This window comes from Bactrocera neohumeralis, chromosome 4, assembly GCF_024586455.1.
Source record: "Bactrocera neohumeralis isolate Rockhampton chromosome 4, APGP_CSIRO_Bneo_wtdbg2-racon-allhic-juicebox.fasta_v2, whole genome shotgun sequence".
Lineage (NCBI taxonomy): Eukaryota > Metazoa > Arthropoda > Insecta > Diptera > Tephritidae > Bactrocera > Bactrocera neohumeralis.
In genome coordinates this window covers 21,274,768-21,288,777 of record NC_065921.1, presented here as the reverse complement: position 1 = coordinate 21,288,777, position 14,010 = coordinate 21,274,768, and the positions used below count along the sequence as shown (strand labels likewise).

Sequence of the window (14,010 nt, the reverse complement as noted above, 5' to 3'; positions counted from 1 at the left end):
AAAATCGTCAAGTCTGAGAATAATGTAAGCGTTGTTTCAATTGCCCTGGAGCTAATTATTGCATAAAAAACTATTCGTGACCATTTCAGCTGGGACATCCTGTATTTAATTTCAATATCGCGCTAATTTTGGGATACGCTAAATAAATTTCACCTCAGGCCAAAGTTTAAATTTTACCAGCTTTGCCAATATGATAATTGACCCGAATGAGTAGACGTGGCCAGTTTTGGATAATAGAAGTGGAATTAAATTCTGGAGTGTAATGGGGTTTTTCATGCTTCTGGGTAAGCTAGCGTGGTTGTGCGCTGGGTTTGGGTCCCGCCAAGTAGAAACTACTCCCAAAGAAAAAACCTATCATCAACAAACTGATTGGACCTTATTAGTGTGGCTATAGACCCGGAAAATCGACTGGACTTTTACCATGTGCCAAAACTTGGAAAATACCTATAAAAGGTGTCACTCTTGCCGACAGCTTCTACTTATGACTGATCAGGCAATTGAAAAGTAGAGTCCTTTCTGGACAAACAACGACCAAACTCTATAAGTACCTTATTATCCTGAATCCTCCTATATGGTGCGGAGGCATAGACAATGACATTATTTTAAGAGTCGGCCTTAGGAGTGTTCGAAAGAAAGGTTTTACGGAAGATTTATGGACCTTTGCGTTTTGGCAATGGCGATTACATCTGTCGATGTCAACGATGAGCTGTGCGAAATACTCGATGACATTGACATAGTTCAGCAATCCAAGAGACAATGACCTGGTTAGGTCATGTAGTCAGAATGAATGAGAATACTCCAACTCTGAAGATATTCCATTCAGTACCCGCCGGTGGAAAAAAATGGAAGAGAAAGGCCTCTACTCTGTTGGAGAAATCAGGTAGAGAGAGAAGGTACTGCTTGCACTTGGTATTTCGAATTGGCGCCAATAGTAAAATGAAGAAACGTGCTGTTGTTAATTCAGCTAAAACCTCGTAAGCGTTGTCAACGTCAGTAAAGAAGAATAATTGAGTTCTGTGAAATCAACGCACGGCCACACACTTCGATAGTGACTTCTCAGAGACTCCGAGAGCTTGGTTGGGAGGTTCTTATGCGTTAATCTTATAAGCCGGACCTTGTATCACGTGATTACTACCAGTTTTTGTCTATAAATAATAATTTTGATGGGGAAATATTCGCTTCAAGAGACGGAAATATACTAATTATCAGAGATAACTTAAATTTCAAATGACTGTCAGAAGAGATTATACCGCCGCGTAAATATTTTTTTTTTATATTTTTTGTCATTTCATTAATTAGTTTAATGTGTTGCTCCAATTGTCTTTAACCTTTGTTGGCATATCTTTCTTTGGACCTTTTTTCACATTCCTCACAAATAAATGTTAGCAGCTTACTCTTTACATTTATAACTACAACTACAATGACACTACAAAGGGAAATTTATACAAGACAATACACATTAATATTGCGTTATTAGTAAGCGTTGTGGTGGAATTTGTTGCATGGTTACGCTTTAATGAGGAAATAAATTGGGTATATTCTCCACTTTCCACCGACTGCAAAGGCAATAAAGAATATTGTGACAACGGTTGAGACAACATAAAAACGGGCATAAGACGTGCGTGAAATTGATGGGAGCCGCCATGACACGGTGGCTCTGTGCGCCACAATGTGCACTTACGCTTAAATATAGTGCAGCGAGATGTGAAAATATGTTATATGTACAGTTATACGCCTTCATCTAATGTGTCTGCTGGAATATATTGCATAAGCTCGGCGCTTGGCACTCGACACACGACACTTGCCACATATAAGTTTTTTATTTATTTTAGTTTTTCTGTTTACTGCACTTTCGCTCGCTCTAGCGCCTCAACAAGTGTATAAACAGCTTTTTGCGATTACTGTTATTATTTTTCTTTCTGTCATTTTTTGCTCTTTTGCTTTTATAGTCAGTATCATTTGTCTTGCTTTAAGCATCAGCTAAGATAGTAGTTATCCTTTGCTGTCTTTATGACTGCTTGTTATCATCATTATTTGCTGAGTTAAACACAACAACATTGCCAAGTGCATTTAATTTCTGAATTACTAAGGACATACGTATTATTTTCAAATGCTTTTACACGCTCAGCGCTTTGTTGTTGATAGAAGTACGTTGCTATATCTCAAAGCACTTAGTTTTTTCGTTTTCGTGTTTACTCAAAATATTTTTCCATCATCAGCCATAATTTTATATAAAACCATTTCTAAATTTTATATTTTTCCTTGAGCGCATTTCTCTACTTCTCTCTTAGAAACAACAACGGTATGTTTAAGGATTTTTGCAGTTATTATCACAAAATTGTTTTTATTTTTTCATTGTACTCGCTTTCACTTTTATTCATACATACATACACATACATATATAAATATTTTTTATGGCTTCGCGTCGTTGACCTTTTTGATCAGCTTTCTTCAAGCACTCATTATGATTTCTCTATTTACTTTGGTCACTTCAAGGCATTAGCAGCAATTTCGTTCCTTTATTGCATTATTTTTCGTTTTCTTTCCTCACGTATCCAGCAAAACTTTGCAAGAATAAGATTTTCATTTTCTTTTTATTGATTCACACATAAAAGAAAAGCAGAAATAAAATTGGCGGAATTTACTTTGTTTTTGGAAAAATTCGCTGTCTCAAAAGGCGTCGGCCATGAATTTGAATTATTTCTCAAACACTGATTCTTATTAATCCACAAGAAAATAACGACCCTTTTTATTACTTTGCAAGGTAAGCAATTATGAGTTGTACAAACAGATTTTCTATATAAAATTAGGTATGATGAAAGAGTGTATCCGTATTTAAAGGAGGTAGTCTTTACCTGGGAAAATAATAAACAAATAGGAATTGCCGAATACCGCGCATAACTTAGAACCGACTTGCTTGTTGGGAGAAGTCTGAGCAGAAAATGTGTCAATTATACGATGAGTGGAAAATTTTCGAAAATTCTAATAATTTCGGAAATTTTTAAGACCGGCATAAGTTTTGTTCGGAATAAGAAATTATAACAGGTGTGTGACTTTCAAAATACATACAAAATATATGTCCAATTTATTTGCTTATTTGAGAAAACAATCGACGGAAATATCCGTAAGTAATTTTGAAAAACCACGTAAGCGGTGTCTACGCCTATAAAGAAGCAAAAAAAATATCTTTTAGAAAATTTGTCGCTTGCAAAAAACAAAAAAACCTTTCTGCAATGTATACATATGCTTTTTATAATAATGTATGGTACAAAAACTTTTTTGGATATTACAAAAAGGACAAAAATCTTATAAGAAACTGCTTTTCTGTCAAAAAGTTAGGCTTTCAGAAAAACTCTAATCATTCGCGAACTTCGGATAATTCGAAGAGTTCCAGAAATTTAGCTTTTATGGCTATGATTCGGTTTTCACATTAAGGGCAGTTTCCAGTCTAACGAGAAGGGAAAGCGCTAGACTTTACTTCGTGTAAAAAATTAGTTGAGTCGCATAAATTTTGTGAGAAAATTGATAGTCTTATGAAGAGAAGATAAAATATATAACATTTCAAATAAAATACAAATTATGTTTAATAATAGAAATACATTATTTTTCCCACAGATGGCTTTAATAATCTGTACCTCGATTCGATTCATACTAAAAACGGTCACCAGTAAAGAAAATATGCCTAGTTGTACAGTGCTTCTTTGATAAACGTGAAAAAGCAACCAGAGTGTCTGAAAACACTGATACTGTAACAGTAAATCAGGCGAAATTTTCTTCTATTACGTTCCGGTAGTTTTGATGTCAAGTATGCACCTAAAGTAGCTCGACCGGGCCTTCATCTGAAAATCTCTTTTGACTGCTGGCAAATCAATACATTTTTGGCGCGGATGGTTGCTGTTAATGAAAATGAGCTAACTAACGCAGTTTCAAGCGAAAACGCTAGTGGATTCTGGTGAGTGGGCGAAAATAGTTGCCAGCATTAACAGTCAGGAAGGATTTGCTGTAAGTTCGAGGGAAGTGGCAGGGAAGCATCATACATACTATCAGCTTCTCCTCTGCAACCAAACTCTGAATTCGTATGTGTACTGCGAACTATTGGACAGTTTGAGGTAAGAAATCACCCAGAGGTGGACAGCTTTAGCTAATAGGATTGGAAATGTGTTCTATCAAGACAACACTACGATTGTGAATCGTCAGAATCTTTGTTGGGATGTTTTTATGCATTCACTTATTGGTGCGTGCCTGGTACCAAGAGTTTACTACTGTTTATCCAGAGAGATTTGTAAAAATTTACTGTTAAAGTTTTTTGTCAATAGGAATGAAGGTATCAATGAGAGTGACATTATGCCATTATGCTTAAACTGCCATTAAGTTATCGAGCGGAAAGGTGAATATTTCATTTAAATTGGATCATTTTAACTACGCTACTAAAATCATTACAAAACCAATGAATTTATTTTTACTAATCCTTATAAACTACTGTGATCAAATTGAAAGGTGATTTTTAATTTATACTTCGCGCGTTTTTCGAATCGGTAATTTTTTCTCTGAAAGTTGGTAGTATTGTTAATGACATCTATGCTAAATTTCACTTCAAAATATTCAATAGTATATAAGATAGGCGTCGTTTTGTGAGGCTCTAAAAGTGAATTCTTCGATTTTTACTACATATGTCTGTATTTATTGAACAAAGAGGTGCGATAATGCACCATTTCATACTGCGTTCTTCGTTATTCGTGATCACACATTTTCAACTATATCATGCCGCAACAACTGCATTCGCCTGATTTACCTTCGTGTAACTTCTGGCTATTCAGCAAGTTCACATGACCACTCCGAGAACATCATTTTGACTCATTTGAAGATACAAAGCCTGAATTGAAGGAGGCTCTGATGGCCATCACGACGGAGGATTTTTCCAAGTGCTACGATGACTGGAAAATTCGTTGGCGCGCTTAAGTGTATTGCAGCGGGAGGGGGATTAATTTGAAGGAAATGAAATGGACAAAGTTCTCCTTTCAATTTGATCACAGTTGTATTTTCAAACTAAAATGTTTTCATAGAATACTCTTAATTATCTTTTATTTCTGAGCAGACAAAATGTTATTAAATCTCAAATATTTATCCTTAATTACTAAGTAAATAGAGACTAATTGGTAAAATATAACTTTGTTGCACCCAAATGGCAACCGTGCAACATTTAACTCCCTGTTATTCCTGCGCAATTGATGTTCAAACTTTTTGTGTATCTTACCAGACTGCACACATACGCATAAAAGTACTGTGCAGAGAAAATAAAATAACACAATTTGTAAAAAGTTTAACACACATGCTGGTTTTGTATATATATATGCAGACACTAACTACTAGGAAACTTAATTGTTTCAAACTAATCCCGTTTTGGCGCTTTTAGGTTAATTTTTGTGGAGTCATTGATTTTTAATTAGTTTGAGTAACTTCTGATATTGACTAATACATTTAGTATGAAAATGCTTGTTTATATAGTTTTGGTCTAATAATCAACATACAAGTATATAAGTGTACTAGAAAAAGCTATTTCAGATAAGATTGTCTACTTTTTATATTTGAGATAGCCCTGAGATAATTTTAAAGAGGAATATTGAAGCTACTAAAAAGTCCAATTTTTTAAAGTAAAGTAAATGAAGTATAAGTAAAAAACTGAGTTTTATGGGAATCACTTATGCATATCTTTAACTTTAATTTAAATCGTCAATTGATTAAACAATAATTTAGACTATATTTGAACTCTTCAGACATCAGTGCTATGCTGGGTAATAACCAAAGAATTCTAGAGCTAGCATCAATGTTCTGCTTAGAGTTATATAGCTACTATCTCTGCACATTTTGTGCACACATGCTTAAAAAGTAAACAGCTCAATTTTAACACAGTCATCAAAACTCCAAGTATCCAGCAATTTGAAATAAGCGAAAAGCAAAAGTAAACAAAGTGTTTGCCAACACGTTTACCAAAAACACCCGCACATACAGCAGTGCACACATGTATGTATGTACATATATAGCAAGTGCGTTACAAAATCTCAGTATAGCAAATTGTTGAGTGGTATAGTAGACTACATAAGAAAAGTTACTCATACGACGTGGAGCACCACACTTCAATATACTCATAGAAAATGAGAGCTTGAAGAAAAGTGTGGTTCTGTGTTCACATGTACGTGTTGGAATTAATAATGTGAGTGTCTTTAATTTAAGCTGCTGTAATGAACCAATTTCGGAAGTAAATATTTTGAGATTCATTTGTTAATTTGTTTAAACATTTCAAAGTATTATACTATGTGATACTTAGAGCCAAATTTTTGTTTTGGAAACTTTCTAGAGTTTTGGTTTATATACTAGTATGAGCTATAAATATTTAAAAATTCAAAGTCCTTGACGAGGTAAGTACAGTAGCATGTTAACTTATTTTGAATTTTACAATTATTCTTAGAGATTCAGTTTTTCGTTTCGGAAATATAAATCTTCTTCATATCAGTTTACCCTCAACTGAAATTTCTGCATAACAAGCACATATATATGCCATTGTAAAGTTTCAGGAACGAGTGCGGTAAAGAATTTTATAACTTAAATGATGGTGAATAAAATGAAAAATATATTTTCTGCTTGCTAACAGTATCGAATTTTACATTCGCACAATTTCTGCATTATGTTGGAAATAAAAAGCCCCATTTCTCGTACGTTATTCAAGTTTGAGAATAACGTACAAAAAATGTAATTATTTTTTTTTTTGTAATTCTCGGGATGCAAAAGCTTGTTTAGAAATTTAATACCTTAGAGAAAATTGATAATGTTGCAAGTAGTGAATTCAAAATTAAAGTGAAATTATTTTTTTATATCTTGAATGTTTTCTATCACTATTCTACTTGGAATTTTCTTGTGCTATTAAAGCGCATATTTTCTGTATAAGAAGATATGTTTAACAGTAGAGAAAATAAATATAACCAAATATTGAGGAGAACGAGTAAACGGGGGAAATATATCAATTGTTTCGATCAATAATTAATAGAATACTAAAATATACTACCGTGATCAAATTGAAAGGTGAATTTTTTCCATTTCATCTCCTTCAAAGTAATCCCCTCCCGCTGCAATACACTTATGCCAGTCATCATAGCACTTGCAAAAATCTTCCATCGAGATGGCCATCAAAAGCTTCTTCAATTTAGCTTTTATATCCTCAATTGATTCAGAACGGTGTCCTCGGAGTGGTCATGTGAATTTGCTGAATAGCCAGAAGTTACACGAAGGTAAATCAGGCGAATGCGGTGGTTGCGGCACGATATTAGTTTAAAATGTGGCGAAATGATCACGAATAACAAATGCAGTATGAGATGGTGCATTATCGCACTTCTTTGTTCAATAAATTCAAACATAGTCAAAATCGAAGAATTTACTTTCAGATCTTCACTAAACGACTCGTATCTAATGAAAATTTTTATATTTATATGATACGGGAAATTTAGCATAGATGTCAGTAACAATACTACTAACTTACAGAAAAAAAAATTTACCGATTCGAAAAATACGCGAAGTATAAATTAAAAATTCAATTTCATCACAGTAGTACATGGGTTTTAAATATATTTTAAGCTACTCTAAAGCTTAAGAGAAAGTGCAATCAGACAGAAGCAAATGTATGCTACAACAAAATATGCTACAAACACCATATTTCGATTTTGGAAGAAAATCTTGAAGGCATTCGAACATCACCCCCATCCTCACTAATATGTGAGTGTTCTCACTAACTCACTGTTACGGAGCGTAGCGAGCTATTTTCGAAATTTTATATTTTATAATGTTTGCCAGAACCGACTTCTGAGAATATTCAGACATTTCAATAGCACACAGCCGATACCGTTTCTTATTAATATACCATTCACAAAGAAGCTAGCAACACTTTCGTAAATGTTCTACCTAGTTGAGACCTATTCGGGGTATACATTTTGGACATAAAGACGAACTGACACGTGAGACAAAAGTCACACAATGAGCACGAATTATATAGAAGATAAAATTCTATTTTCAAGATCCGATTTTGACGTTCGAAATGTAGGCTCTGAATGCGACGGCCTTCAAGGGGTTTCTTGTGTCAAACCAGTTTTCTTATAGCGTCCTTTTGCTCGTTTTGATTGTACTGTGGCCGAGATTATGTCAATAACAGCTTTTAGTTTCTCAACATTAAAAAGAGTTTCAGAAATGGGTACAACAAATATAATGGAAAGAAATGACTATATCAGGTGGGATACTTTTTATTGATTTACATAGTGACAAGAAAGTACACGGATATTGTAATTAAATTATTAAATTAAAAAATATATATTTTGCGATGTTGGCAGGACAGTCCTTAATTACTATGCTAAATATGAGCGCGATTTTTACAATGTATAAAAATATCGAACTAAGAGTTTGTCTCAAAATTTGTATTTCTAACCAGATTTCGTGTGCGGAATCGTTGTACAAAGCCTTCAACAACGGTCGAGAGATCGTTGAATACATGCCTTCTTCTGGACGACCTTCGACCTATTCAACTAATGAAAATATTAAAAAAGTGAAGGATATTTTTGGATGAAAGGAGAGTTTGACATCTCTCGAGAGTCCGTTCGAATGATTTTGGTTGATATTTTGGGTATAAAAGGCGTTCTGGCTGGAGTCGCATGCAAACAAGTCAACAAAAATCGGAAAGAAGGGGGAAGAAACGAGTCGAAATCAAAAAAAAAAAAAATTAAGCAAATGCCGCTCAAAAATCAAGGTGATGCTGATTGTTTTTTCGATATTCTTGGTTTGGTGCATCATGAATTTGTTCCGGAGGGACAGACAGTCAATAAGAAGTTCTATTTAACCGTATTGAGGCGTTTGCGCGAGAACTTGCGACGAAAAAGGGCGGAATTGTGGAAGAACAATTCACCGATTTTATACGATGATAATGCAGCATCGCATCGAGTCATGATTGTGACCTAATTTAAAGCCAAAAACGCAATGAATACCATCGATTAAATACCGTATTCACCCGATTTGGCTTCATGTTATTTTTTCTTGTTCCCCAAACTGAAATTGCCTTTCCGTGGAATACGTTTTCAGTCCATCGAAGCGATAAAATAAAATAAAGGATGCCAAGCCATACCAAAAAGTGCTTACGAAAAGTGTTTCGAGTACTGGAAAATCGCTGGCATACTGGTATTACAAATGATGGGGATTACTTTGAAGGCGACAAAATAAAAATTTATGAGTAAGTAAATATTTCGTGTTTAATTTACAATTTCCGGGTATTTTTTTGCCACGAGATATATTTCAAGGCTTTTTTATTTCAAAATTAACGCCAGAATCTCTGATGATTATTAAATTAGACAAACAACTGCTAAAATCTATTATACGAAAATCCCCAAACAATATTCGATGTACTGACTAACCACACTTCAAATTTGATTGGCACAAAGGCACATCATTGTGCCCTTTCATTGCACATCAAACCAATTAAAATGCAGTTGCTTTTGTTGTGCACTTAATCTTAAAAGCAGTTGATGTCATTTACTGCATCTGTCATTTGCTCGAACATTGCTGCCTAATTTGAAAACCCATGCATACTTAAGCAAAACTGTTCAGGTGAATTCACCTCTGCCTGCCTAGTTTAGTTGACTATCTAGTGCTCGATTATTTCGTCGGAATAATTGCTGATGAACGGTTGTAAATAACGGAAGACAGGAGAGGAACACGACAGTAGACACAGTCTTGGCACAAATTCCAGCACCAATAAACCAACCGACGTGTATATACCGCTTACCAACACACATCTACAACATACCTACACATATACACAAGCATATAAGTGCTTGCTGAAACTCATTTTGTATTCTGTCAGTTCATTAACACTTGACTTAACTCACCTGAAATGAGGCCGTAAACGCTGAGATTACTTCGTATGTCTGCTCCCATGGATGGCCTGCATCCGGGTGAAATGGCGTCAAGATGTACTGCAATCCCAATAGTGGTACAAGCAAAAGTGTTGCGCTGTAAGTATATGTATGTGTAGAGGAAGATAAGCACATTGTGGTGTAGTGGAGTAAAAATGCAAAATACACACAAGTACTGTTACATTTTTGAATTTAATTAAATTTTATTGGAGTGCAATTTTTAAAGTGTACTCTTCCTTGTAATTAGAAGTAGGTAGTGTTCACATTCGAGTTAATGCGTTTTTGTGATTAAATTAAATTTTAGGAAAGGTGGCGGTTTTATTTTCAAGGTTCTACCTACAGAAGAATGTGGAGATGAAATAAATTTTTAGTTTAAATTCATTAAATCGGGCTTAAAATAGCAATGTTACTAATAATGATTATTTCGGTGAAGTTATTTTCAAAATTTTTTTCTGAAAAATTATATGGATAATGTCTATTTATGAATCTCCTTGTTTGATAAGTTACTCATAAAAAACCGTTCTCTTTCTATCTAAAAATATGCAAAACATTTTTATTTTAAATTTTGCTAGATTAAATTTTATATTAAAAAGATCTCCTTAATTTATTTTTAAACTTTTATATAATATTTAATATTTGCAATATTTTAAAAAAATTCGCTAAAATAAAAATTTGGTGACACAATGACCTCTATTTTTAAGTAGCCGCCATTTTATGAACTTTTTTCTGTTTAATTTTTCATATTATAATGACATTTTGACTAAATAAGAAGAACAAAAACACGTCGTATTGTCGTTGGTGTCCGACCGATTAATCGGCATCGGCCATTGTCGGCCAAGAAAACGATTCTTTGTACTTTTTTCGGATTAATCGTTTTTGCTTTTTATCGAGCCATTGCCGGCCAGAAAATTGATTCTTTGTACAGTAGTAAAGTTATTTTTTTCGATGTCATTTTAAAGATACATCAGCTAGAAAAAGCAGCTGTGCGGAGTGGCTGATTTGAAACTGAAAACGCGTTTTTTTTTTCAAAATGTGTTTTTCAAACTTTCCTACATCGTATCTCGAAAACTGCTTGACTGAATGACATGAAATTTGAAGGTTACACTCGCTACATCCAAATTAATGAATGGCTAATCTAAATCTAAAATTACAAAAATTCAATTTTTTATAGCAAAATAACAAAACCACTATAAAAATCACAAATTTTTTTTCCAATATCTACCGAAAGTCCAATTTTTGGTATATTCATTTGATAATAGTCCATTTCGTGCAGTTAAGCTTATAAATTAAAATGCCACTAATTCTTTTTTGACCAATATAACTTCACTGTAACTTATGTTCTACATAATATTTTTTGCTTAAAATTTATACTGTCCAAATATATCTTAATAAATGATAAAAAACTTAAAGCTCTATCTGTTAAGGGGTTAGGTGTAGTCAGAATTTTCAAAAAATTAATTTTTTTTTGCATTTTCATTAAGTGTAATATCTTAAAAATATTCTCTAAAAATTTCACGTTGATCCGATAATTAGTTTTTGAGTTATTCGACAAATAACAAAGAAAGCTCGGGCATTTCAAAGCGTTAGTGTGAAACTTTAAACGCGTTTTTCTCAAAACTATGTAACTTGAAAACAGCTCAGTAGATTTTAATGAAATTTATACAGATTTTAGAATACATAATAAACTCGGGCCTGATTGAAGGATTTTTTTCAAAAATTTCGATTTTTTAGGATCAATTAACTGTGTTTCCCAAAAATTTAGACAAAAATTCCCTGAGGCCGCCATTTTGTTAATTACAAAAAAAAAAATCCTGCGATCAGGCCCGAGTATATTTTACTATTTATAAAACTAATTTTTTTGTCCGATTGATTTTAGATGAATCTCCAAGGACTTATGGTTGTCACCGCAAGTACCTTTTTCTGGAACTGGGTCAACACAAATAACTATAGCAGGCGCTCCTATGGTATTGCCTAATCAATTTGCTTAGAGAAACGCTAATAAACTGTTTTTATACACTAAAATATTAAATTATATATTTTGACTATTAAGGAAAATCAAACAAACGCGGATATACATACTTACATTTGTATGTATAATGGTTCGCATTTTCGAATTGACGTATCAACTGAATTTTTTTGTTTATTATACATTTATATTATTTTAAAATGTATAATTACTCTTTATTAAGGAATGTATTGAAAATACATACATAATGTATCTAGTCCGTAGTAGCTACTACCATCAGTACAACTAGGAAATGTAATTTCGACTGAAATATTTATTTTTATTTTATATTAAATAAGAAAAATACTATGGAGCCAAGTATTGTAATGCAAAGCAATTTTAATAAATATTGATTTATTCATAAGCAAGTGAGTCTGGAATACTTGTTTATTTTGTGATATTATTTGTTTATTTTTTGATTTTGTTATATTATTTATACATTTAGAATAATATTTGGGTAGTTTTTGTAACAAATTGGCATCGGTATTGGCCAACAATTTGCGCATCGATTTACGATATTTGCCGTGACGACAGGGACGAGGCTAGTTTTCTTCTCTCCTGTACGGAGGCATTATCGGGGCAAATCGCTCGAAACTCGAACTTCTAGATTAAAATACCCTTTTAATACATCTTTACATTTTCCTAAAGATCTAATCATCTCTTTAATTGCAAATAATGCTTTATGAATAACCAGTTTCTCAAACTCAACTTCGTTGAGTAGTTGTTTGACTTACTGACATCATGTAATACCTGTAGTCTAAGCACTATTTTATGTTAAATAATAATGGAATTATTTGTGATTTCTGAAAATGTTTCTCTTCGTTAAATAACATATTTCGTCATTGCTATATAGAGATCCTGCTATAATACTTGAATACATTTTTATACATTTGCAATATGTTGGCACAGAGTATAATAGTTTTGTTCAACTAACGGTTCTATATATCACCTAAAACTAATCGAGTTAGATATAGGAGATATGATATAGGTGATCAGGATGATGAGACGAGTTGAAATCTGTGTTATTGTCGTCCATCCGTACAAGCTGTAACTTGACTAAAAGTTGAGATATCTGGATGAAACTGAATGAATGAATATGCGCGTTCTTTGGCAAAAAAAAAACTTCTACCAACAGTGTGCAAATGTTTGAAGTCGGTTGGTAACTCCACTCACTTCACATTTAACGTTACTATTAAAAAGTACTAAGAGCGCGATAAATCAATAACTAAATACGCCAGAGACATCAAATTTTACCACCAAGATAGTGTGACAGCGCTTTAATGAAGCCGGAGTCAAGATTGGACGATGGGCTTGCACCGCTCACTTTTAGGTGAAAACATATTTCTAGAGACCTGTTCGACTTTACACCGGCCAATATGTGAGCCATCTTGAGAGAGCGTGTTTTATTGAAAACTAGACCTAGCCCCATATAACAAACATATAACATCCGGGTGACTTAACTCCATTTGATTGGTGATTGTATGTGAGGAACCTTAATGAATCTCAGGGAACATTTATTAGTATGTGGCATATTAATAGTATGGAGTATCGGATAAAGTCGGGTCGATACTACCTCCAACTGCCGCATACTACATATGTATAATGATTTTGAGTTATATATATATATTATATACATTCCATAACTCGAACATCTATAACTCGAACTCTTGAATTGGTAATAGAAGTCAAATTTAAAACAAATTTCCTCGAATAACTCGAAGTCTCCCTAACTCGAAGTTTTTTTGTGGATTGTGATGATTCGAGTTAGGGAAATTCAACTGTATATACATATAATTGACGTTTTACATTTTAAGGTATTTCCCTGGCTTTGATTCTTGCCAGTTACAAGAGTATAAATTCTTTGGTTCCACTCGAACTTAGCGCTTTCTTACTTGTTTTAAGGTAAGGATAAAGTTTTCACGGTAAAAAATATGACTTTTTTTGCGAATTTATTTCTTAAATATGGATTGAGTAATTTGATTCGGACTTTTTGTACATTTTTGAGCACACTTTTGACAATGTAAAGTAATTTATTCTCTTGTCGCTGTTGTAGTTTAAAAA

The 14,010-nt window shown here is 33.3% G+C and overlaps 1 protein-coding gene across 1 annotated transcript in view; it reads right to left on the bottom strand.

Annotated features, from left to right (window-relative positions):
• LOC126756957 (calcitonin gene-related peptide type 1 receptor) overlaps positions 1 to 14,010 on the bottom strand; it is a 184,965-nt gene that overhangs the window by 13,506 nt on the left and 157,449 nt on the right. The window contains 1 exon segment of the mRNA XM_050470466.1: positions 9,918 to 10,041. Coding sequence (XP_050326423.1) covers positions 9,918 to 10,041 — 124 coding nt within the window.